This window comes from Prionailurus viverrinus, chromosome D4, assembly GCF_022837055.1.
Source record: "Prionailurus viverrinus isolate Anna chromosome D4, UM_Priviv_1.0, whole genome shotgun sequence".
NCBI classification, from domain to species: Eukaryota; Metazoa; Chordata; class Mammalia; order Carnivora; family Felidae; genus Prionailurus; species Prionailurus viverrinus.
This window is the reverse complement of record NC_062573.1, coordinates 74556763-74584278: the sequence shown is the minus strand read 5'-3', so window position 1 is coordinate 74584278 and position 27516 is coordinate 74556763. Positions and strand designations below refer to the sequence as shown.

The 27516-nt window shown below is 41.0% G+C and overlaps 1 protein-coding gene across 18 annotated transcripts in view; it reads right to left on the bottom strand.

Moving 5' to 3' along the window:
* Positions 1-27516, bottom strand: part of TRPM3 (transient receptor potential cation channel subfamily M member 3) — an 812479-nt gene that overhangs the window by 479460 nt on the left and 305503 nt on the right. For 13 of the 18 annotated variants that reach the window (XM_047830950.1, XM_047830957.1, XM_047830948.1 and 10 more), the window contains exon 1: positions 10861-11037. The exons of the other annotated variants lie outside the window; for them this stretch is intronic. In XM_047830950.1, the coding sequence (XP_047686906.1) occupies positions 10861-11037 (177 nt within the window). Of the gene's footprint in view, positions 1-10860; positions 11038-27516 lie in introns of those variants that run through there. 18 annotated transcript variants of the gene reach the window in all.

Here is a 27516-nt window from a genome sequence, read left to right as displayed (position 1 = left end):
AATGATGATGAAAATTAAATATTTCACTTGACATATCAATCAAATGAAAATATGCTCTGCTTTTATTCCACAAAGCAATAATATACAGAACATTCAAACACTTTCAGACAAATTGGACACATTGAATTTTCTTCCAAGAGATGATTGACAATAAGATGAGAAAATAATTCCTTAGTCTATGTTTAGTGAATAGAACTAGACCAGTTAATTTCCCAAATGTAAGCTGAATTTCAGTCTTTCGTACAATAAAAAAGAAAGTGCGTCTGAAGTCGAAGCATCCCCTTCACATCACCAGAAAGTCTCTACTGGGTTCCCGGTGAAATCAATTACCTACGTACCTCTTAAAATACCCATCTTCGGGAGGTAACGTTCAAAGCGGTGGTTCTCAACTAGGGGTGATTTCGTTCCCCAAAGGATATTTGACAGCGTATGGAGACACGTTTGGTTGTCAAAATGGGAACGGGAGGAGGGTACTCCTGGAATCCAGTGGCTAAATCCAAAGGTGATGTTAAATGTCCTAGAATACATAGGACACCCAGCCTTCACAAAAATGATTTATCCAGGCCAAAACGTCAGTAGTGCAGAAGTTGGGAAATCCTATTTTAAAGGGAAATCATTGGGCTAGCCCAAAGCATTCAGCAAATTAAATCTCCAGAGCTTAAATGTCAAGCCATCATTTGGTCCTCAACTAGCACTATACAGCAAGTATTTTTATGGATGCCTGTTTAACAGTTCATTCTTTAAACTATTTTTATTCATTTCTTTCTTCTAGCAAAGAAATGGATAAGCATGGAGATTATGCCCCCCACCAGAATTATTTACTTTCTTTCCACTCACTTTGATTATTGATCTTAACCTACAAGTTCTAGGATAATTTTTCTCATGATTCAGTTATCTTCCCTAAGAAATTTATTTGGACTCTGATCTATTTTTTTCTCAATAGGAACCTGATAAACTAAGGACTTCTATTTGACTTCTCAACATTTATTTATTTTTGGGACAGAGAGAGACAGAGCATGAATGGGGGAGGGGCAGAGAGAGAGGGAGACACAGAATGGGAAACAGGCTCCAGGCTCTGATCCATCAGCCCAGAGCTGGACGCGGGGCTCGAACTCACGGACCGCGAGATCGTGACCTGGCTGACGTCGGATGCTTAACCGACTGAGCCACCCAGGCGCCCCTCTATTTGACTTCTATCCACGATGGCTGATACAGTAAAATAACTCAATGATAACAGAAAAATGCTAAGTCACATGTACCTTTGAAGGGACATGCTGGGGCACCTGGGTGGCTCAGTGGTTAAGCATCCGACTCTTGATTTCAACTCAGGTCACGATCTCACAGTTCATGGGTTCGGGCCTGTGTGGGGCTCTGTGCTGACAGTGTAGAGCTTGCTTGGGTTTCACTCTGTGTCCCTCTCTCTTTCTCTCTGCCCCTCCCCTGCGCTCTACGTCTCAAAATAGTAAACTTTAAAAAATTAAAGATAAAGGGAAATACCCAAATACAATAGGATCATAACTACATAGCTCTAGACACTTGCAACAGGCACATTTAAAGAAGAAAGCGAGAATGGCCCAGCAACTATGTAGTTTTTCTTCTCACAGTACTTTGTCTAATTCACAGTGTAACCTGCCCAACGACACTATTACAGGCACTATGTTAAAGTCTCTTAGATCACTAACTTAAGGACTGCCCTTTCCCCAACATAATCAATAGATGAGGTAATTACGATCTTGCACTTTCTCTTTCAGCAAATACTTTCAAAGCACGCATCTAGTGCTACCTACTCACAGTCTCTTCCTTGAGTACGTAATTTTATTCTGCATCACTTTTACTGAGTATTAATTATTGGTTCAGTCCTTAACTAATCATCCAATTTGGTGAACAGGAAGTCTATCAACTCAAGCTCAAAGTTTTCTTTAATGAGACAAAAATACCAAGACTCTGTAATAGCATTTGGTTCTTTTGAGTAACCATTTCAGAGCACTACATCTAGAGCACAGTTATCTATCCCAGCATTTACCTATTAAAGGGTAATATATCTAGCACCCAAAATACTCTCAACTCTTTGCCAAAGGCTACATGAACCAGACTGTCTACAAACAGGGTTCCCATGAGGTAAAGGAGCTAATGTTACCACACGCTAAATGCAAAGATAAAAATACCCACTGATTTTTATGGACGTGTATAAAAGGAGAGCCTAATCTGGCTTTGGGGATTCAGGGAAATTCTCCCTATATTCATCCAACTCACCTGAGTCCAGTATTAAACTATGGGCAGGAGTTGGGCAGGAGGTGTGATTCACATTTTCCAGGCAGTCGGAAATACCTTGTGCAACAAAGTCCAGCTATGAGGAATTTCAAGATTTCAGGAAGGGAAAAACAAAATATAACCGTAGAGAAGTAGGCAAAGGACCGATCACTGAAGGTGTTATATACCATACCTAGGAGGTTAGATTTTATTATACAATAGAAAGGAAAACTGAAGAACGTGAAACACTACAGCAACCTTGTCTTACTTGCATTTTAAGTGGACCATTTTGGTGGCCGTGGGAAGGATCAATTTGAAGTAGACAACTGTAGTATTTTGGATCTGAGAAAAAAGGAGACTGATCTTGGAAAGTATGAATAGACAGAAGGAGTGGATCAGAGACATATTTATGAGGAAACCTGGCAGAACTAATTGGCTGATTATGTAAGGGATGAGAGCCAACAAAGCAAAAGGCGTAAGCCCAGGTTTTCCAGTTCAGACAACTTGGTGAATGTGCGATACTAGTAATTGGAACAAAGTATGGAGAAACAGCAGATGTGAAGGAACTTTATTAATTCAGCAATGGCCGAATGATCCGGGCAGAAGTTAGACTTAGTGCTTTCTCTGCTGCAGTTTTTCTTCCTCCTAACCACATACGGGCATCATTTCCTTATGTAAACAATGTGCCATGTCTGCTTTTAACACAGGATACCACTTATGGATGATACGTTTCTGGCACCTAAACCAGCTCTCCTGTGTGATCCCTTAAGAAACAATTAGGAGACTCATTCGATGCTCTGTGAGCATGCGGACTTTTACGATATGGAAATTTTACCGGCCTATATAAATTCGTAGAGAGAGAGTGTATGCTCAGTTTAATAAAAATTTGATACTGAGGAGGGGTCATGCCAGAGGCCTCATTTTGATGAACCAAGGTCTCTCTGCTTAAGTGGCTCACTTCAGAAGAGACAGTCTCGAAATATTACAGGGTAGAACAATCACCCTGTGTTGCTTGCTAAAATGCAGATTCTGTCATCGTGGGCCTGATCTTAGTAAGTTTGGGTAGAATCCCAAGAAACCGATTTTGTAACAGGCAGCCCTGGACCACACTTTGAAAAAACACCTCAAAAGCTCATTTGGTGGATAAATCTCCCTCCAAGCCAATTTAGTATATTAAAAGTTGCTGTGAATAGACTTACAAATAAGAGAATCAATCCTTCCTTCCTTCCCCACCTACCGATCTATCCATCCATGGTTGAAAAGCTTTACTTATTTGGGGGAGAAGAAGTAAAACTTATCCATGCCATCCCTAAAGGGCAGTTCCTACGCACGTGCCTCTGCAAATGTAAGTAGAGAAGGAGAGCCACTGGTTGAAGAATACCCAAATGCTTTTAAAGTAAATTATGTGCGATAAGCATGAAAATTGAACACCCTTCTCCTCAAGTTTGTGTTGTGCCAGCCCCCCACCACAGCCATTCCGGTACTGTATCTTTTTCAAATACTCGAGAGCCTACAAAATTTTGTTCAGCACTGTTTTCCTTATTTGATCATTAATACTGGGCATCATTTTAAAAAATGCCTAGTTTAAGTTACTTTTAGCTTTGAATGTGTTCTTCCAAACAAAAGCCCTGAATGTTCTCTTCCCTCCCTCCCCATCCCTATCCGGAATCTCTTCCTTCATTTGTCAAGGCCTTAGGGTAGAGAGGGCAGGCGTAGAGGGGACCAATTCTACCACTATGGGCATGAGTTATGAGTGCTTTGGATTTGGCCCCCAAGTAAACAGGCCACTGCTCACTTCGTACTATCACGTTCCATTGGTATCAAAGGAGCGTGTGCTTGAGTGACTATCGCAATTCTAAGAGGCATAGATGAAGGATAAAGGGGGTGCCTAGAAGATATTGCAAAATTCTGACCATAAACACGGTCTTTGGGAGCTCTGGTTCACAGATACCCATGTAAATTGAATAGAATAGAAACTTCTGAAGTTGTAGGTCACATGAGTGGAAAAAAAATTCATGAAAATAACAGAGAAATCCATAAACAAAAAAATAGGAATAGGGACAACCATTCTTCCAGACTGGTCGTCTACAAATCAAAACAGGGCAGCTGAACTCAATTTATTTCTGTATCTGTAAATGATCGTTCATGATTAAATTTTGAAAACCTGTGAAGGGTTTGCTTAAAACCTTTTGCTCTGTTTGCTATCAGAAAATCTGTTCTGCCCAGATGCCAGCGTAAGAAAGGGCACTTAATCCAGTTTCTCTCCAGCTCTGCTGAATCTGTGTCAGCTTTCCCCCATGTGTGGTTCTTCTAAGAGCTATTCCCGTGGGAATCACCAAGGAGCTTGTTGACATGCCAATTCCCGGGCCCACCACCTACCTACTGAATCAGCATCCTTAGGGGATGGGCTTGGATATTTGGATATTTGCTTTGCTCACCAGCTGCCCAAGTGATTCCTCAGCATTCTCAGAATTGCATGTGTCTTTATTGTTTGTTCATTTTTTTTTTAATTCTTCAATAAGCATTTACTGGCTAGTTATTTTTTATTTTCGTCAGCCAGAGCTTTTAAAACTGCTTTTCATGGAAGATAAGAGAAGGACAGCAAGGATATGATTAGTTTTCTGTAGATGAGCTTGGAGCCAATTGAGTTATACCAACAGACAGAGGGGGGGCGGGGCGGGGGGGTGAAAATCCTCTGCTGGGGAGGTAGTGTTCTCTTTCCCTGAGGAAGTCCTCCAAAAGGAAGGCAGAACCCTTTCCCCTGGAGATAGACCTTGCCCTGAATTCCTGGGACTCCGTAAGTCATCTGAGAAGCAGGTGGCCCTGGACTTAGACTCCCAGCCACATCCTCCCTCTTTCCCCAGCGACCGCACACTTTTCAGTCTTTTCTCCATAACAGAGGCCACCAAAAGACAGAGCTCTCCGGAGAGACAGGAGGGTTTCTTGTTGCCTCAGGAATTTCCGTCAGGCTGCCCGAGGAACATTTCACAAAAAGGCAAGTCACATGGTGGCCACTCAGCAGCCTGGATCAAGCCACCATTTCAAACACACCAGACAGATTTTTTCCTCTCCCGGGTTTTAGTGCCGAGCACATGTTTTCTTTTCTTTCTTTTCTTTCTCTCACTTTCTTAAAGGGAATCTGAGGTTGGCATGCTGAGATTTAAAGACAAAAGTTTCTTTATTAGTAGCCCTTAAAATTTTTTTCCTGACAATACACTGTGTTGACCTAAAAGCAGTTTATTCTTCAAGTGTCTCATCTTTTAGGTACTTAGTGGAATTGGCCCATGAGACGTTCCCTGACACGTCTAACAGGTGTGTGCTTCCTCTCCTGCTGGGGACACTTAACTGCTACTACTAACATGTGGTTCAGGAGTGTCTTGTCCTGACCAAGCAAAAACTTGGATTTATTGATATTCCTCTATGTGTCCTGTCAAGATCCAGGATTTCAGATGTGAAAAGGAAACCTTGGAAGTCTTAAATTGAAAACACACATTGAAATAAATCTCAACCTGATTGTTTCCTACAAGCTTGAGACCATCAAAGGCAAATCAGTTTCTGGAATGTCTGGCATCAACTGTAGAAGACACACTCAATAGAATGGACACTGGTTACCAATACAAGAAATTATAGAAGTAGAAAACATTAGTAATTAAGCAGGTTTTATCCTCATCTTGTAGCCTACCTCGATCACTACTCTCAAGGATTTCCCTTGTGTTACCCACTTTGCTTTCATTAATCCTTTGTATAATATAAAAGAGGACTAAGAGGAGAAAAAATGAGAGAAAACTGAGCTTTTTGACTGGATTCCAAAAAACTGAGAGCTTACTACACCTACAGTCCAAAAAAAAATTAGGAGGGATATTCCTGATTGTATATTATTTACTTCAAAGAGTTCTATTATCAGGCATTCAATGGGGCTCATACTCAATGACATGGAATTATATTCTTTTTTATTTTTATTTTTTTTTTATTTTGAGAGACCCAGAGAGTACATGTGTTTGCATGAGTGCAGAGAGAGAGAGAGAGAGAGAGAATCCCAAGCAAGCTTGGCACTATCAGGGCACAGCCTGATGCAGGCCTTGAACTCACAAACTATGAGATCATGACCTGACACAAAATCAAGACCTGGACGCTTAACTGGCTGAGCCACCCAGGTGCCCAAAAATGGAATTGTCTATTTTTTTCTCAGTCCCGCCAGAATAACTGACATACCGTCTCTAACTCAACAAAGATGAACCACAAAGTGAGAAGTTCTGTCCTTCATTATCAAGACCTCTATTCTCAGAAATGGGGACCAGCGCCAGACTAGCCACAAAGACCGAAACTCAGAAGTTATCCTAAATTCTTCCCTTCACCACAATTCATCAACTTCACAAAGCCCTGTGCATTTTACCTCCACTCCTGTTGCCTTAACTCACATCCTCATCAATTCTCTGGACTTCCAATTTCATCTCTGAGCTTCCAATCCTACCATCTCCTCCCCATTCTAGATAGTACAGCCAGAGTCATCTATCTATCCCATGCCTGAATGCGGCAGTCACCTCCCTGCTAAAATCCATTTGATGATACTCATGGTTTTCAGGATAATCGTCAAATGTCATAATTTAGCAGCTAAGGCCCTCTGTGATTTCCAACACTGCTGAATATTCTAGTCCTCTGCTATTTGAACATCCAATCCACTTAAACCATTTTTAGCCTATGTTCTTTCATCCCCACAGGGCATAGTAACCTTTACCACAGGGAATCATAGCACTGGGTCCAAGTCAAGACTTTAACTCTTCACTTTAAAGAGGAGGACACCAAGTTATAGAAAAGTTAAGTAACACACCCATGATCATACAGGTGGTTAGGAACACAACAGAGTTAGGCTTCAGTGTTTAGGTCCAACTCCAGAATATAATTTCTTTAACCTACTTTGACATTGCTCAACACGCAAAATCAGATTCCTTCTCAGGATAAAACTTTGAAGATCCTAACATGATACTGACCATTTGGGCTTCATGGACAGACTGACTTAAATGTTTGCACCACAATCTATTAGAACTACAGAGTTTCCCTTTCCCCTAGTGCAACCCATCTTTCAGAAGCTTTCTTTTTAGTAAGTCCACTGAGATTTCAATAAACAAAGCTCTCCACCCTAAAAATTCTCAAATTCAACATGTTACCAAAATAAAATCTCCCAAATAAAACAATGGCAGAGAGAGACCTAATAATGACTATGAAATATGCTAAGAACATTCTGTTACTGAAATAAACATGACTTTTTGTCATTAATAAGATGAAATCTTGAAACACATAAGAACGTAGCAAATGACAACTGAAGAGAAATAGTTTCAACAGGGTCCCATTTGAAATGCATCCGTTTGAAAACAGCCTCTGTCTTTTGGCTATCATCATGATATGCCTGTCCAAAAATTCACTTTCAAATGTTATTTCCAAATGCAATCCCACATTCAAAATAGGAGTTGGTTGGCATGTTCAAAATTTGCTGAGATGGACAAAGCAACAAATGAGATGTTTTCAGAGGAATAATAAGTATATTCCAACATTCATTCACTGAGTTTAATTCATGCTTCAAATGCCAGCCTCCCCCTTCTAGTTCTTTAGTATCCTGTTTCTATTAGGAAATGGGAAATACAGAAAATAGGATTATAAAGCCATTTCTAATTATTGGTGTGATGCTGAAATAAGGTACCAAAGAAACACATTTTCAAGGAGAGGACATGGGGGAAATTGGCATGAGCCAAGTCTGTGAGAAATGGTGAGTGATCAGAGTCTAGTTAAACCTAACCTTGCCATCACGACCTCTACTGTGTTACTGACAAGTCAGAGCACTGGAATAAACATATTACATCAGAAAAATGCCTGGAAGGGGACTAAAAATTACCTGTTTAATAGAGGAATTGGGTTTGTTAGCTTATGATTTCAATGGGCTCCTGGACACCCAGAGAATCCATCCATTAAATTAACATGGTGGTGGTAGGGTGGGGGAGGTGGAGTAAGAGACTGGGAAAGGGGGCACCGTTTGTAAATATTTAATTTATGGACTAAAGCAGGAAGAACAGTGATCAAAAGATGTAAATGTTTGCTCAGGAACTTCCAATTTATTTGAAATATTAAAAGCAAGGCAAGAAGACGTAGGGACTAGCAAAGCAGACAAGACAGCAGCAATCCAGACGGGGAAAAAATTCCATGGCATTCCTATCCAGCACGTTGAGGCTATCAAACCCACATACAGAAGCAGCTCTCATGTCAAGTATCGCTGAAAGAATTTGGTTATCACTTTTTTTAACGAGTTTGAAATATGCTCACTATCTGAAGTTTCCTAGGATAGATCAATACCTTTCAAAATTACAGATGTCATTTGGAAAGGAACTTCTCTAGGACAACACATCATTTTTAGCATATTGAGAAATTCGGAAAGCTACCCATCAGTTTGCTTAATTAGATGAATTGTTTTCTTGTTTTTTTAAATGTATATTTATTTCTGGGACAGAGAGAGACAGAGCATGAGTGGGGGAGGGGCGGAGAGAGAGGGAGACACAGAATCCGAAGCAAGCTTCAGGCTCCGAGCCATCAGCACAGAGCCCAATGCAGGGCTCGAGCCCAATGCAGGGCTCGAACCCACAGACCGTGAGATCATGGCTTGAGTCAAAGTCAGACGCTTAACCGGCTCAGCCACCCAGGTGCCCCAGATGAATTGTTATAAAGCACCATGTTAATAAAGCACGGTGGGATTGAACCGTATACGGACCACAGTATTGGCACACAGGGCTGACAATGCCTGGTGGTATAAAGCATCAACAGCACTTTCTGTTAAGAAACAGGACAGCTGTTCTCAAAATCAGTACTCTACTTCTAATAGATACGTCTCTGCTGGTTTTGTGACTAGGAAGTGATGAATAGCATTTCCCATAAAAGAAAAAAAAATAGAGCATTAATGAATAATATATTGAGAGTCGTATAAGTACACCTGTTAAGAAGGTCATTATGTAAGTTAAAAAGCATGATTTTGGGGTCGGGCCAAAGAATGCCTTTAAGTGAAAAATGTCTCTTGCTGCCCGTGGAATTGCCGGAGTCAATTTTCTCAGTCCTAGTTGGATTTGTCAAGATATTCTTTGCCCCGGACTCTTGATTCAATTGTGATTCTGGAGGAAAATTTACATTCATTTGTTAGCTCCCTGGCCTCATTCTTTCTCATGCCCTATCACACATGTTGTTCCAATACAGCAAAAGCACTTATGTCCAAGGACACTTCTCTCCCACTCCTTATTCCCAAATTGGTTTTTCCTCCTAAATACTCTTTTAGGGAAGCAAACCATCGCCATGACAACAATATGCTGGGGGTTTGAACAGGACCTGGGGCCAGCCTTTGTGAAAGTTAATACCGGTTTTTGTTGAACAGGATAAGGAAACAGTGGCCAATGCTCTGTGGTGAGGAACCACTTAACTGGACAGAACTAATTGTCCACATCAAACTTGACCCAACCAAAACGCAGCCTCAGCAAGAAAAAATAAAAATAAAATAAATAAATAAAAATAAAATATTGCAATATAATTAATCCAGGACTAATTCTTTAATCCTCCATTGTAGACACTTAGGCTCAATATCCAGTGGTCATTAAATCCCAGTATCATGTTAATATGGAAAAGAGAATGAAGAACTTTGCTTTGCCTTTTTAACTTCACATGGATGTGGGACATTCAGAGATATGGACTCCTCCCCTGCCCCCCCCCCCCCCCAAATAAATGTTAGCACATTCTCTCTTCTGGAGAAAAAAAATACACGCTTTGTCCACCTTGTAAATTTTATTTGTATTTTCTTCCCTATAATAAGGTCGATGATGGTGCAATTATTACGGAGTTGTGGGGACTTTTTCAGTACCTTCAATGCATTTGCTTCTAGAAAGGAAGTGCTGCAGACACAGAGTAACAATTCTAAGCTCAGGTGTAGTACCATTCTTTTGTGTAACTCAGAGCGGGAGCTGGAGGCATACGTTCAATACATATTCAACCACACTTTCCCACTACTGGCTTCACTTAGGAGACTAAAATTATCATGCCTTTCTAAAAACAAGGACACCAAAGAAGTCACAATCTGATGAGATTCATTCTCTGTCTTTACCTGAGCGACCACCTAAGGACACAAGGCTTTTAAAATAGTGAGGAGAATCCTTTGTTCTCTCAGGTTCCATTTAAAGGGAAAGTGGGTCGAAGGGCTTCCCCAGGGAGGGGGGAAAAAAACCAGGAGCCAAATGCCTGGAGTAGGAGATTTCACTCCCATTACTATTCCCACCCTCCCAAAGAAGTTAATTAATTCTATTTTAGGAATGTTTAGGGCGGGGGGCTGAGGGACGGAGGGGAGCACTCGGGGAGCCCATTCTCTGCCACCATAATCTCATTCCCAAATGTGGCTCAGACCATCTCTCCTCCCTAACACCGTGGGGGTCTACAGCCCGCTGACAGCCTCTCTGAGCCAGCCTTGGACAACTGAGCCAGCACCGTAAGCATTTGTGCTCCCCGAAAGGTGTGTCCCAGCCCAAGTGCGAAGTTGGGTATTTAGACCTGCAAAGCACAATTAGAGCCATTCAAAGCAGCAAGTTACAGTACCTTAAGAAGTCTGACAGATGGGAGGAAGGCTGCGTGGCAAAGCTTCCGGATGGTCCAGTTTAGGGGACGAGGAGCATCAGTTTGATTCATGACCCCTTCCAAATTCCACCGGGAAAACCAAAAATTGCAAACCTGAGCAATGCCTAGAAAATAGACGGTCCCCCACGGCCTTGGCATCCCATGGTCATCTCCACACCTGCAAATTCCATTAGGGCAGAGGCTTCCTGGAACTTGGGAGACTACTCAAGTGGCGTTTCCTGAGCCACCGAACCTTCTTAAGAAAGCCACCTCCCCTCTCCCTGCAGCCGTGCTCATGCATACCAAATGTGGCTGAATGGAGGCACACTGCCTGCTGCTCCGGGGAGGGGATGCACCGTTTTGAAGGAGAAGGACAGCCTGCACAAAACAGTCTGTGGTCGCAGTCAGAGCAGTGTGCTCCGAACGCACGCTCCCTCTCCGGCTCTCCTCCCAGTAAACGCAAGTCAGGCGTTGGGGGAGAACCCGGGCCATTTGCTCCGCTAGCTTGCTTTGGGGGGGAGCCAGGAGGAGAGCAAGAGGGAAAATCAATAAATCCAGAACGAGGGAACTTGCACTTTCTTGCACAAAGCATCTTAGAGGGGCTGGAAACTGGCACGAGGGGAGGGGCTAGGGCACAGAGGGAGAAGGGATGCCTTCGAATGAGAAGATAAACACTTCCCTTTTGATTTACGTGACACAGTAAATTGAGACCTATTGTAAGACGGATCCATAGTAAAAGACACCTCTGTCATGCGCTGAGGTTTTTATTAGCTGTGAGTGAAGGTCCTCGCCCTGATATATACATTATGTAGATGACAGACAGGCTGCCCGCACAGAGAGAAGCAAACTAACACAGAGACAGTGGGAGCGGCAAGTTATCCCTTTCATAGAAAGCAGTGCAAACTAATTTATGTTTGGCTTACCTTTTAGAAATGGCAGTTTCTAAATCGGGGCTTATATCTTCCTGGAAAGCCACTGATACTCTGTCTCTGCAACAAAAGTTTAACCCTCAAGGTGCCACACAGGATGCTCTCTATAAAAGATCAAGTTTCCTCAAGTGGGGATACTGACCCCCCATCATTTTCTAAGGATGGCTTTGAGAGAGAGAGAGAGAGAGAGAGAGAGAGAGAGAGAGAGAGAGAGGCAGGCAGGAAGGCTGAGTTAGCATGGTTCAGGCTCCTGTGGCCAAAGAGAATAAAGGAGAACTTTCAATTGGAAAGCAGAAATTGGATAATTTCACTTTGGTAGAAAGTGATGAAATTCTGGTGGTTGGGAAGAGGAAGTTCATGTCACAACCAAGTGTGAACTTGCCACACATCCTCTAGGCATCAGACCACAGTGGGTGCAGTTGACCGATGGCATGGCGGCCCAGAGATTCACCACATCCTTATAGGATTGCCATCTTACGTTATTTTCCCTCTTTAAGTCCCTCCCCATGACTACACTGATTTTCCACATCTAATTAACTCGAGGAGATTAGTAAATCCTAGCTCCACGATTTATGCATTCTGAAGCGGCATTAAGACGGGGGAGGGCAGACATGCTACACTGGGACCCTGCTGTAATTCAGAATTTGGGATCTGAACCCACCCTTTATTTCTTCGAATAAATACCTGACACGTTGCATTGTAACACTATTTCCCTCGCAATAGTCCTGTGTTAGAGCACCAAGGACACTTGCAGAAAAATCTCATCTAGTGGTGGAACCCAGACCACTGACTTGCCTTGTAGAAAATTCAATGTCTGATTATCACTGTAATAGGTCCCCCGTGCAGTTGGTTCATTTTCTGTCACCATTCTATTTCCACAAAGCATTAAAGATCACTTTAATTTTTTTTTAATTTTTTCAACGTTTTTTATTTACTTTTGGGACAGAGAGAGACAGAGCATGAACGGGGGAGGGGCAGAGAGAGAGGGAGACACAGAATCGGAAACAGGCTCCAGGCTCCAAGCTGTCAGCCCAGAGCCCGACGCGGGGCTCGAACTCACGGACCGCGAGATCGTGACCTGGCTGAAGTCGGACGCTTAACCGACTGCGCCACCCAGGCGCCCCTAGATCACTTTAAAATAACACCAGCTAACACGCACATGTCAAGCATTGTGGTCAGCATTCCAGATGCATTTCCAAAGTTCGTGTCATCAACAGCCCTATGAAGTAGATGCAGTGGTCATATCCCCACTTTAAAGATTAAGCAACTGTGGACTTGAGAAACTACTAACAGGCCAAAATCACGTAACTAGGAAAAGTAGGATTTGGATCAAAACCAGTCTATTGGACTCCAAAGACAAGCTCTCTCTTCTTTCTTCTTTTTCTAATTAAGGGGACCCAGTGCCTCTGTTTTCCGGTGACTTAACTATGTAAGAGCTGAGCTAAAAGCGCTTAAAGAAGAAATGCTCAGCATTTCTTTCAGGTAATTTCCTTGGTGTGATGTTGATGCAGTAGTGACCAAAAGAAATTGTAGAATCAGGCTACATGGTTCAAACTCTAATCCTGACCCTGGCCTTGGGCAATTTACTCACCTAATCTGTGCTTTGCAGTCTTCATCTATAAACAGAGATAAAAATGGAAACACATCTGAGGTTATTGTGAGGCCCACATGAGCTACTCATGTGTCCTCAGAACAGTGCCTGGTACAGACTAAGTCCCTTCCACCAGGATCCATCTTCCAGGCAGCTTGTGTTGAAGTTGAAGGAGGAACCCACTGGTAATTTCCATTCAGCATGCATGAGTGTATGCATTTCTAGGACCAGGTAATGAGGTTGAGCAAGACAGAGTGAATCTCAATGTTTCCTATCAGTTACCATGTGTTTCCTAACCGGGGTAAAGAGGAAGGTGGGAGCCTTTAAGTATGGGCTTCCTCATGCTATACTGCAGCGTGGTATTCAGCAGATTATAAGAGGTTGCCCTGAGTGGAGCTTTGAGGCTCCAGGATCTCTGAGCTATTAAATGCTAAGCAGTGGTTCCCTTGCAGTTGTGAGAAGTCTGACCCCAAGAAAATACTGCAACATGCAGTCCCCTCTCGTCTGCCCCTCACTGTTCAGGACCCCACAAAAATGACAGTGTCATTCTGAAAACTCACAACCTTTGATCCTAGTCCCTTTAATTCTTAGTGAATGATGTTAGTCAAAGAGAATAGTTAGGAACCCTGCAGAACAGGAAGCAGGAGGATTCTCAGCCCTCCCTCTCTAATGGCAATTAGAGAGCAGCACAGAATCTCTGGAGGACTGCTCTGGAGACGATGCTGCAAGAGAGGTATAGATCAAAGAAGGCTGGCAGCGCCTGAGGGGGGGGGGGTTCTTATTCCATCACTGGAGTAGTTTGTGCCAGAATTGTTTGCTATCACAACATTTCAAGCATGGTTCTCAGGAACCCACCCCCTTCAAGAAATGCAATTTTTGCATGGAATGCTGCCTTCCTGGGTTTGAGAGAGAAGTCTAATGAGGAAAGAGCTGAGATCACACGAGCGAGCCAAGCCCTCAACATTAGCCTCTCATCAATCCAAAAGGCTTGTTTACAAATTTGATGAACGTGGATGTTTACACATCTGCAGAAAAAATTCTAGCAGACTTAAAAACCTGACAAAGTCGGGTGCCTGGGTGGCTCAGTTGGTTAAGCAGTTAAACGTCTGACTTCGGTTCAGGTCATGATCTCATACTTTGTAGGTTTAAGCCCCGCGTCGGGCTCTGAGCTGACAGCTCAAAGCCTGAAGCCTGCTTGAATTCTGTGTCTCCCTCTCTTTCCCTCCCCCACTCATGCTCTCTCTCTCTCAAAAATAAATATTTTTTAAAAAATTTTTAAAAATCTGACAAGGACATATTAGCTGTCAGTGTCCTAACAAATAGCAAACCCAACCCATTGAATCTCTGCACTCTGAAGTCTGCCTTTGAACAAACTATTTCTCTTTCATGCTTTGCATTTCCCATATAAATGATGCTAAATTTAAGAATCATGGTAAGGGGAAAAAAAGAATCATGATAAGATTTGAGCTGTCTCATGGCTGACAATGAGCCACAATATAGACATTCTGTATTTCTTCCTTTGGGAGACCATGTTCCTTCTCTTTAAAAAAACAAAACCTGGGGTGCCTGGATGACTCAGTCAGTTGAGCATCCAACTTCAGCTCAGGTCATGATCTCACAGTTCGTGAGTTTGAGCCCCACATCAGGATCTGTGCTGACAGCTCAGAGTCTGGAACCTACTTTAGATTCTGCCCCTCCCCCACTCATGCTCTGTCTCTCTCAAAAATAAACATTTAAAAAAAATATCATGGCACCCTCAATGTACCACTTTGTACACTGTTTTACTTTACATCCTTTAGATATAAAAAGGGGCTGACCCATGAAAACCTAAGAAAACAGAAAGGCAAGGACACAGTGTCTGGGTAGTTCAGCATTCCAAAGCCTCCTGCTAAAATGTGTTTCCTACACCAAACACTCAAAAAAGGCTCCAAGGTAATTTTTCACAGTATATTTTAATGTTGAAGTTCAATAGGTATCTGGAAAGTAATTGAACAGATATTTTCAGGCTCTAACAGTAAGCGTAACGTACTTAAGTGCAGAAAGATGATATTTAAGCATTCAAGGGAAACAGCACGAACAGCCCCAATAGTAAAGTCTTTGTAAGTAACTTCATGTACCACAATATTTTGTAACCTCACTATTAACTTCCTACTTGCTTTATGGTTGGCCTCGGGTATTAGCTCTGTTGCATTTGATAATTCAACAATTTTATCAGAAAATCATTTATGCTGTGAACCCTGACAATTTAACATTCTTATTTAAACAAAAACCCATGCTTTTTCCCATTTCTTCCCTTCAACCACAAATACAGTTATAACATTGTTAGAAATTTTTAGATGCTTCTACAGTGTTTTCCAAAACAGTAAATCTCTTTATACGTTTAATTGAGAGTAAACAGTCCTTAACTTACTTCCAAATAGATATTCTTCTAATAGGTGAAATACCTTCAGTAGAAAAAACTCACATTGTTTTTCCTTTTGGTATCTTTTATAGGTAATAGATTCTAAAATACATTAAAATCTATTAAAATAAAGGACTCACATTTATAGCTTCGATAGCACTTACTCCGTGTGAAATGACACTATCGCAGAATTAGAATACCTGTTTTCTCCATTCCCCGCCCCATTACTGAGATCTTTCCTCACTTCCCTGACTGCTGTCCACCCTTTGCACAAAAACTTACAGCGACAGGGAGCAGGCAAGGTTTTGAGGCCACACATTCCATAGTTGGACAGCTCTAGTGGCAGAAAGTCCCTCCCTCTAATTTCTAAAGCAAGCGTCTCTTCCAGAGAATGGCTGTCCCAGTGTACGACAAAAGGCTCCCCTTAAATCTCTTCTCCTCAGTAGACAAATCTCAGACTTTTATTCTATCTTCACACGATGGATTGCAATTATTGAGAAATACTCTTAGGGGTACAGTCTCTATTATGTCATAAAGGAACTTTAAGTATAATAGCGTCTAATCCTCTTCAATTCCTTGAATCATTTCTCATAAAGGTTCTTTCAGTAACAGCTGATGCGCACACAGACGCTCTTTCCCTGACCCCTAGAGTGAGCATGCCCAACAGAAACTCCGCAGCAAAGTGGCTTCCTTGGCACCTGAAACCGGAAATGTGGTGTGTGTTTTACCTTTTTGACCCTGACTCATCAGGGAGGCAGTGGTCAGGCCTGGCTAATGAGAAGCCCAGGCTTGTATCAAGAAATGGGCAGAGACTGGACCATCTGTGCTTCCTCTTCTGTATCTTCATCTGCTCGTTTTGAGGTCAGACTCATTTCAAACCCCTCTTACTTGGCTGCATAGGCCTGGGCCAGTTACTTAACCTGTCAGTCTTAGTTTTCATGCTGTAAAATGGCATCTACAATAGTTTCCACTTTGGGGTTTTCGTGATGATAAAAAACTAGCACAATGCTTATATGGCAAACACACATTTAAATGGAATAATGGTTATGATGAGAGTTGTTATTTCTTTCGCCAACACCACTGGCATAGTGCTTAGGAGCACAAGCCATACATGGCCTGGATGTCAACACCGTTTTACCCCTTTCGTGTAGCTCTGAGCAGTTTCTTAACCTCACTGCGCATTACCTTCTTCATCCACAAATTCCAGATAATTATACTACCTATGCCAGAGAAATACTGGGAAGTTAAATGGCTAAAATGTATGGAGCCCTTAAAAGAGAAACCGGCCCATGGTAAAAGGTCAAAAAATATTAGCAATTGAAATTATCAATATCAAGTTCTATGTATGGCCTTTCCCAAAGCTACTGCTCTGGAAAAGCAAAGCAAAACACAACTTCACGTCCTCCTTTGCTTCCTCCAGTTAGAAGATAAGCAGCAAACAACACATGTGAGGAGACCCAGACAGGGCGCTTTGCTTACGGCTTTCCTTTCTGCAGCTGAGGGGATCACAGATTCCATTAATAGAGTATGTTTCGCTTCCGAAAACCCTAAGGTATATATGCAGCTTCTGTCTCACCAAAAATAGAAACCCTACATGCAGATGCAGACACACACACACACACACACACACACACACACACACACACCCCAAATATTCAAAGGCCAAAAGCTAATACACATCGTCATTCAAGCTCTGAAAACCTAAAACTTCCATTTATAAAGGGGATAATTTTGTGGGATTTCAGGGGATGCTGAAATTTTAATGAGTCCATGGAGGCTTGTTAAAAATATAAGAATTTAAGATATGCATTTCTAAACCACTTAATATATGCCTTCTTCTAATATCTGCAAGGCTATTCATTACTGTAGATGTTCTCTACTCTGAGCCTAGACCTCTCTCCCTCTTTCTCTAACACACGTGTGCACATACAAACACACGCAGAATATAGATATTTTATATAATTTTCCATTATGAAGCCAAAAATCTGACCAACTTGGTGAAGAACTCATCAATGAATACATTTTGGGGAGGGGATTTTAAGCTGTGAATCTCCAATTAGTGTTTGACTAAATCGTGTGAATTGGAGGGAAGCTGAACATTTCATTGCCGACAGTGCAGCCTAAGTCAGATCTTGGAGTCCATGGATGCTTAAGTAAAACACAAGTTCAAGCTCAAGCCTCACATATACCTTCCCGAACACCTTATGATGCCCACCCATGAGAGCCAAAACCTGCCGCAGCAACACCACACTCCTTTCTGCATCTGAGCTTCTGACACAAATTGTAAGCACTGGTTGAACCATAAGGTCTGCTCACCTGGGAAACAGAGACATGCTGTGATTGGGACGATCCTGAGTGGTAGCTCTGCACAGCCGAGGATTTGAATGAAGAAAGCTAACGGAAACCATACGTGCCGTCTATTTTTATCAGCCTTCCATAAAACGTATAACTGCTAATGTTTACTCTGATATCTTTTTTAACAACCATAAGCCTTTCCTTCTTACCTTGACTAAGAGTAGTGGCAAGAATTAAATGACTTTAGCTTTTCAGAGGACTTGGTCTGGCTTTTGTTTTCTTTTTCTCTCTCATTGAGGAGACACAAAATCAATGCAAACAATATGGATTTTGAAACCGGAAGAACTGGGTTTGAATCCACATTCTATCACTGGACAATTCCAATAACCTTTATAAATCTTCATCTTAAAAAAACATAGTGGCTAATTAGCAATGGCTAATTGTAATAATGTTACAATGATGATTAGTAACTTTGAGCATGTACTATGTGCTAAAATGTGCTAGGTCTTCTAAAGGCATAGTTCTGTTAGATGTTACTACAAACCTATTTTGTTTGCAAACAACTTTTGCAGCATTACTCTCCTCATATTCATAGTATGGGTAATAGGTGAGGTAGTAGTCTCAGGACATCATAGACTCAAAGAGATTAAGAAATTTGCCGGTCACATGGCTGGTAAATGGACTTGAATCCAGGTCTATGATTCTATACTCTGTTTATCTGATTCTACAATCTATTCCCATCCCCACTACAATATGCTGCTGCCAATTAAAAAAAAAAAACACTCACACAAGGTTTCCTGTGGTTTTCTAAAGCAAAGTAGTATTTGACCACTAATACAATCAGAAAAGAGGAGAAGCCACTCAGTGCATCTAACCTTAACATCAAAATCCTGCAGAGCACAGAAGGATTGAGGGTCTCTCAGTGGCTCTGGGTTTCCACATTTCCCTACACTCCAGTTCCATCTGGGCTGGGGAAGCCTGCCCTGGGCAGCAAGCTCACTGAGACAAAGATTTATCCTCACTCATTTAGTAGGCCAATATATGATTCAAGTGCCTGGGACACAGTATTTATTAAGTGGAAAAATGATTGTTTCTCAAGGATTCCCACGATTCTTGCAAATGTGAGTTAAATTCTTTATATTCAAATACATTGAATTCCTACTATTCTACTTGCATACCCACCTGCTGTATTTTCCAGATGAGGAAACTGAGGCACACAAAGGTTAAATATTTGCCCAAGTTTACACCCTGAGTTTCAGAGCCATGGTTTTAATTCAAATATAAATTCTTGATATACTGTGTGTTTTATAATAAATAAAAAATAAAATCTATTTTTAAGGCCACTGAGTTTCAGATACCTTGGTTAGCTATCTTATAACCCCATCATCATTCTTCACAACTGAAAAACCATATTCTCAACTATTTATCAGGGCAATAAGAGGTTGCAATCACACAAAAGATACACTTGGCCAGAAAACCTGGTAATTATCACAGTAAGTAAAGACCAAAGGTATCTGTGTAACTGTATAAGCAAAACGATGAGGATTCTTCTGGGTTACCTGACCTTTCTATGAAATATGCAGAACATCTGGGGGAAAATATTATCAAAACTCTACTAATGACCTGAAGCAGTTAAGTTAGAAAATGAAGGTGCCGAAAAATTTGATTTAAAACAGTTTCTCAATTGGCTAATGAATCAGATTCTGACCGCTATTGTAAATCCAGCCCAAACTATCCACAGGAGCCTAATGGATACATGCACTGGCATAGGGTATCTCGTTCACTGCATGGGGATCCCAGGTGGGGAGCCCTCCCCGACAAGAAAGCCAATAGATGACTAGAGGGAAGACTACAATGTCCTGTACTACCAGGCATTATCCCAATGGGAAAATCTTGAGAAACTATTGTTTCAGGAAATAAAAGGTAGATAAAGCTTTCCTGTGTGCACTTTTTCCTTGCATGTTAATTAAACTCTTTGCAAGTAAACCGCTGGCTACAGATCAGATGAGAGAAGGATCAGTTCTGTTTTATGAAATCACCCAGGATTAAAACCCATTAAGTCACTCCCATGAACAAAACCATCCAATTCTCCCTACAGAGTTGGGACAACTCCATTACAGCTCTTGTTTAAATCTTTTTTACTTCTCAGAATTTGTAACTATTTAATTGACGTTTTTTGTTGTTGCTTTTATTATTTTGTTTTGTTTTGTTTTGTTTGCATCTCCATTAGGGTAGTTAGCAACTGTATCTCAGGTCCTATAGAACATCTAGAACTTGACAGACACCCAACCAAAATTTGGTGACCCAGACAGGCTTGCTGTATCCTTTCTTTCATGTCATTTAAAGTTATAGTGTCTAGTGCTTATCTGCAAACAGGTGGGAACACTTACTGTTTTCTCAGTGCCTTTTTGCTCCCCCAAATCTTAACTCCATTGCCTTGAAAAGTCTAAGAATTGCTTATCTGATAACACAAGAATAACAAAAGGAGGATGTTCTCAGACTCTTTCCTGCTAGTAGAGATGATGCTCTAAACACAGAGGGATTTGGAAAAGAATGCAAAAGAAGGAGAGTGTGGATACCAGAACTTGGATTTGAAAATAACTCATGCTAGGGGCGCCTGGGTGGCGCAGTCGGTTAAGCGTCCAACTTCAGCCAGGTCACGATCTCGCGGTCCGGGAGTTTGAGCCCCGCGTCAGGCTCTGGGCTGATGGCTCAGAGCCTGGAGCCTGTTTCCGATTCTGTGTCTCCCTCTCTCTCTGCCCCTCCCCCGTTCATGCTCTGTCTCTCTCTGTCCCAAAAATAAACTTTGAAAAAAAAATTGAAAATAACTCATGCTAGAGAATTCTATCAGTTACCCTTGTTGTAAAACATTCTCAAACCTCTGGTCCATTCTCAAACATCTCCCATGATGGCAATTCATGAAGGGCTTAACCTAATTTCAGAAAAGGTCTTCATGAAGGCAAACTATTTTGCATAAAGACACATGTCCTTTTCAAGAGGATAGGAAGACCGAACTACACATCTCCTATCTTAATTAAATCATAATGACAATAAAACCAGGAACTGATGCTCATGCCTCACAAAGCAGTTTAAGAGGCCTATTACGGTTTGTTACTCACAATGATGCTGAAGCATGGCTAAGGAAGGTGGTATTATTAACCTCATTTTACAGATGAGCAAATTAAGAATGGGAAAATGTAATGACTTGGCTAAGGTCTCCAGGCTCAGTATCTCATTCTTTTCATTATGCCCATGGCCTGCCTCTCCACTCCAGGATTAATTTTTTGGAATGAACCACGCACTGAATATTCAAAATATGTTCTTTAGGACAAAATACAGCATATACAGCATCATGAATGCATCTCAAAATCCTAACAGATTTTGAGTCTTCTAGAGAAAACAAAACAATAGCGACAAAAAGCAGAGCAGTGGTTGCCAGGGATATTTGGAGGATGGAGCTGACTGCAGAGGGACATGAGTAACTTTTTAGGGTGATGGAAATATTTTCTATCCGGAATGCAGTGGCAGTAACTCAACTGTATGTAACTGCTGCAATTCATCAAGTGATACAGTCAAAATGTGTGAATTTTCTGTAGGTAAGAAACCTTGGGAAAATCTATTAACTGTTTTTTTTTTTTCTGATTGCAAAAGAACAATTGTTCAATATAGAAAAGTTTGAAAACTTCCCAAAATATAAGGAAATAAGAATTACCTAAAATTCCATTACCCATAAGTAACTATGGATGTGATTTTTGAAAATTTGTCAAGTATTTCAGGAATCATGCTTTACCTATAGCTTAATAAGATTATTGTATCACGAACTCATCTCCATGTTATTCAATAGGCTTAGAAGATACAGTATTACCTGATTGTATAGAATTCTATGGGTTATTCACCGCAAGATAATCAGCCTGCTTCCATTTTTATTGTTATAATTTTATTAAGAATATACTGTATTATACATTTTTGTACACATCTGATTATTTCCTTAAAATACCATTTAGGAGGAAGCATAATTGGCTCATAAGTCATGAATTTTTTCAGTCTCTTGATAGGTACTTCCCAACTGCTACCCATTTTACATGCCCCTCAGCAATATGTAAAAAATGTCCCTATTACTAAATCATTGACAAAACTAGTCATATCATTAATTTAAATTAACTTTTGGCTAAGTTGATCACAGAAAAAGAAATATCATGCATTTATTTGGTAACTTATAAAGCTCCATTTTTCCTGTGGCCATTTGTAATTCTTCTGGTAAATTGCTTTTTCTTACGTTAGTGTTTTATTTTTCTTATGAATTCATAGCAGCTCTCTTGTACTAAGGGTATTGTCGTAGGAGTCACTAGCATGTTTGCAATTCTCTATTTGTCTCTGAATTTTGTTCTGTTAGTTTTAAGCAATTTTTCAACATATACACATTCAAGGCTAGCTGTCATTTCTTTGGTAGTTCTCACTATCAATGTTATGCTAAGGAAAGACCATTGCCGACCCACGTTCAGATCAACACCTGTTTATATATATTCTTACAGCTGTTCCATCAGAACTCTCAGCTCCATCTTGGCTCTGTTCTCCTTCCTTCCTGACCTCATTATTTCTCCTACTATCAAAGTCTGTGCACAAGTGTGCCTAGCCTGTCTCAAAAGCTCTCCCTTCCATTATATTTTAAATATTTTGACTACAATCTCCTTGCTGATACTTAACCAAACTGCAATACTCTATTACTCTTTTTATTATAGTCCCATCCAAATGGTGTGATAAAATTCCTTCAACAGCAACTGTGAATACAGGGATCCATGATATAATTGACAATCTGTTCTAAAGGATGCCTGTTCCTTCATATTTTCAAATATTATTAAGGGCTTTTTCCTTCTTACAAACATTATCTCTGTAGAGGAAAGAATCCAGCTGCCTTGGAATTCTGTCATCTCAGTGTCTGATAGAGGCAATCCTGCAACATTCAGTGTGGCAGTGATCTCTGCCACAAGACGTACAGGAAGAAGTAGTGAGTGAATTGAACGGCATCTTACTGGCCAACCATTGAATAAACGAATGTAAGCCACTACAGACTTTGAAGATCGGAGCCAATACCTTGAACTGAGCTCTCTGGACTGGTAGCCAGAAAACAGAGAACTTCTGTTTCTTAGAGCTGTCAACTAGGCACCAAACCAGTTGTGGGAAAATCCAATCTGAAAACTCACTAAGCCCTCACAATAGTAAAGACAAGCAAGAGGCAAACAGATCAAGAACAATCAACAAAAGGAACTCGTCATAAATACACCTTACAAGAGCATACTTACCTAGATGCCAACATTCTGGAATTACTATGATCATCTTCAGCATCCTTGAATGACTTGAGTGACTCTTCAAGCATCCATCTGGAGCCAAAACTTATTTTTGGACTCAGAAGGTATCTTATGTTTGCATCTTGTCCATACATTGGACAGCAAATTCTCAGACACTCTTCACCTCCCTAACTAATCCCCTCTTTACACAAATCCTGCCATCTGTTACCTCCAGTTCTCTTTGAGGGGGTAGGGCAGAGAGAAGGGTGAGAGGCAGAAGCCATGGAGACAGCATTATACAGAATGGGAGTAGGTAGTATGGAGGCCAAGGGAGCTGGATTTTCCTCCATGTTTACCAGTCAGCAGCAGTGTCAACTTTATCAGGGCACCTCACTCCTCTGGACCTCAGGATGATGGTATAAAATAAGAGCAATGGTGACACTCTGGTGAGGTCTTTCGAGAGCTAACATTTTACATATTGAGTCTAATGCCTTCCTAGATTGTTTCCATACATTTTCAGTGTACTACAAATAAACCATTTCCACCATTATCTATTTGGAATAAGAAGTGAATATTGCCTAGTATTTACTGCCCCTATAAACAGGGCAGCCTTCAAGGATAAACTCATCTCTAGAGCCACGTGGAAGCAGAGACACAGAGACTTTTGCATTCTGTAGGGGTTTATGCTGTGAAACATCTGGGCCAGATACACCTCAACGTATGGCAATCTTCAGTCAAAAAAAAATCTATCAGCAAATTTCAGATCGACTTTTCTCAGACTGAAACAGTCATGTGTCAAAGGCTATTAATATAGAATACAAATAGTATTTGTTTGCTGAGGAAGTACATAAACATATTTCTCTAGGCCTAGAATTTTATCCCACTTGATCATAAATTTAAGGTTTTTGCACATTTTTGGAGACAATATTTAAAAGTGATTTAATTAACACTGACTGCACTAACTGGACAGATTGAGATTGATTCATCTAACCAATTCCTTCTGAATGTCTGCTATTTGTCTAACACTATGCCAGTTTCTAAGGATGAAAGAGGTTCAAATATAATCCACACAATGATGGAACACATCACATTACTTGAAAAAACAAGAAGTTCACATAGCATAGTAAGTGCCACCAGATAAACAAGATAGGACAGAGACTTCAAGACCAGCTAAAACCACAAATACTGTAGCTACTGGCTCGAAGTGTTAATCCTTTAAATTCTCCTTTGGAGGAGTGGCTGAGTGTCATGTGGGAAATGATTAAAGATTGCTAGGACCAGCCTTTCCTCTACTGCCCTAAGTCATTCAATTCTGTCACCAAATATGGGTACTCCATCTAGTAACATAAAACTGTCACAGGGGCACCTGGGTGGCTCCATCGGTTAAGCATCCCACTCCTGATTTCAGCTCAGGTCATGATCTCACGGTTCATGAAATCGAGCCCCACATTGGGCTATGTGTGGACAGTGTGGAGCCTGATTGGGATTCTCTCTCTCCCTGCCCCTTGTCTACTCATGCTCGCTCGCTCTCTCTCTTAAAAAAAAAAAACAAAACACTAACATTAAAAAACTAAATGTGTCACAGGTACCCACACTCATCTGAGAAGATAGCTTTGATTTAGGACCATATTTTGATTGCAACCTATTTCCTGAGGATTTTTCCTCTTCAACCCTACTTACTTCTCAATCAGTTCTTCCCAGTTGTATACCTTAATCTCCTTGAGAGAAATTCTAATAAATGTATTAGCCTCCTCATTAGGACATTTCCAGGAGTATTATGGTATGTCTAATAACACTCAAATGTCCACTATATGACAGAAGCTAGGTAGGTGCTCCTAACTTTGCTCTTTAATCCAGGTCTAGATCAGCATATGCAGAAAATGCTAAAAGGAGCACAGGAGAGGGAGTATCTGGGGGTGGTCTCAGTCTGGAGCACAGGAAGACATGCAATTTCTAAGCTATTACTGGGAGCACCAGATTTTTGTAAATTTAACCAAAGGCACCCTGGATAGTCAGAACAGCCCTGGGAAAGGTGAGGAAGGAAGAGGGCCCATGGTAACCTTTTGAAGACAGGAAGTAGTTTTGTATGGCTAAAGAACAGCTGGGGGTGGACCATGATGGTTTGAATTAAGATGCTTGAACTGTATCACTGCAGTGGATGGGGTCGGGGTGGGTTCAGGAAGTTGAGAGGCTCTGAAGTGTGGGAGTAAATGTGGTCAGGATTCCATTTCAGAAAATGACTCTAGAATCTATGTAGACAATCACAACTAGGGAAAGGAAAACAAATAGTAGTAATTCATGTTTTTAGTGGTTGACCAAATTTTTCTTTAACCTCTGGAATCAAAGGTAAAATTTTCTTAGAGAGTTGAGACCAACATAATGCTCCAAGCGTGTGCTTAAGAATGCAACAAATTATTTTTTATGTTGTGACTAATCCTTGAAACTAATATAAAAGTATTGAAATTCACACAAAAGAGACAAGAGGAAAAGGGTATTGCTTCAAAAAAATAAAGATTAAGTGTCACCATTTTCATGGCTTCAGCTTAAGGCAAAAATCTATTACGTTTGAGACAGCTTCTCCCCTGTACCAAGAACATCAAATAAAAATCTAATAGTCTGGGGGCGCCTGGGTGGCGCAGTCGGTTAAGCATCCGACTTCAGCCAGGTCACGATCTCGCGGTCCGGGAGTTCGAGCCCCGTGTCAGGCTCTGGGCTGATGGCTCAGAGCCTGGAGCCTGCTTCCGATTCTGTGTCTCCCTCTCTCTCTGCCCCTCCCCCGTTCATGCTCTGTCTCTCTCTGTCCCCCAAATAAATAAACGTTGAAAAAAAAAATTAAAAAAAAAAATCTAATAGTCTGATAAATATCAAGTGAACAGATTACTTTAAATGCTTTAGTAAATACTTAAGATAAGCTTGTTCAAGTGTTACTAACATGGAGAGTGATAACTGAGTTTTGAAGATTCATTAGTGGGATTGTAGAGAATATATTTGGCAACTATGTCAACAAATTTAGGTAAAATGGCTGAGCAATTCCAATTGTTTTAATTTTTTTTTTGAAAAAAGATGGTTCTTCTCTTACTTCTCTTTAATTTTCCACATGAAATAGCACATGACTTTGGGTTATAATCCTCACCAGCTCTTTGTTTTGATAGGTCACCAAAGGTCTCATATGCAAAAGATTCAAGGGCTCTGCAAAATGTCCAAAAGGAAGCTTCAGGCTTAGAGGATACATTTCATGCATTATTTTTACAAAAGCAACATTTTTCTACTATTTAAGGAGTTTAAATACACGTTTAAGAATCTTTTGCAAGTAGAAATAGACACCGGAACTTTGCAAAGAGGAAGTAGAGTAGTCCTCCCTTGTTTGCGGGCGATTCATTCCAAAATCCTCCCTCTCCTCCCTGGGGATGTCTGAAACCGCAGATAGTACTAAACCCTACATAGATTATGTTGGTTCCTATGCATACATAACTATGATAAATTTATAGTCACAGGAAGATATTAACAGTAATAACAAAATAGAATTCTTCTAACAATATACTGTAATAAACACACTGTGAATGTGGTCCCTCTCAAACTATCCTACGTACTGTGCACATCCTTCTTGTGGCGATGTACAAAGACAAAATACCTATGTGAGGAGATGAAGCGAGGTGCCTAATGTAGGTTACCATTGACCTCCTGACACTATGGTGGAAGGAAGATCATCTACTTCCAGGCAACAGTTGACCACAAACCACAGTAACTGAAAGCACCAGAAAGCAAAACCATGGATAAAGGGGTAGGGGAGATTACTGTATTAGAAATCAAGAAAAAATAGAAAGGGAACTGGGCATAGAAACCTCCATCCTCAAACTCACATACCTGGTTCCTCATCAAAGGTCTCCTTAGCTTCTCTATCCAGCTGGCCCTCTTTTTGTTTATATTTGCCCCGCAGCATCTGAGGACAAAATCTGGTGCTATTCTATTTCCAGGTTTTAAATGAAAAAATTGCCCTCCAATTGGTTTTTCAGTGTTTATACGAGTTTCTAACTAGAAAGCATTTTCTACACATCCTTTTTTAAAGTTTATTAGAGAGAAAGAGTGAGCAGGGGAGAGGCAGAGAGAGAGACGGAGAGAGAAAATCTCAAGCAGGCT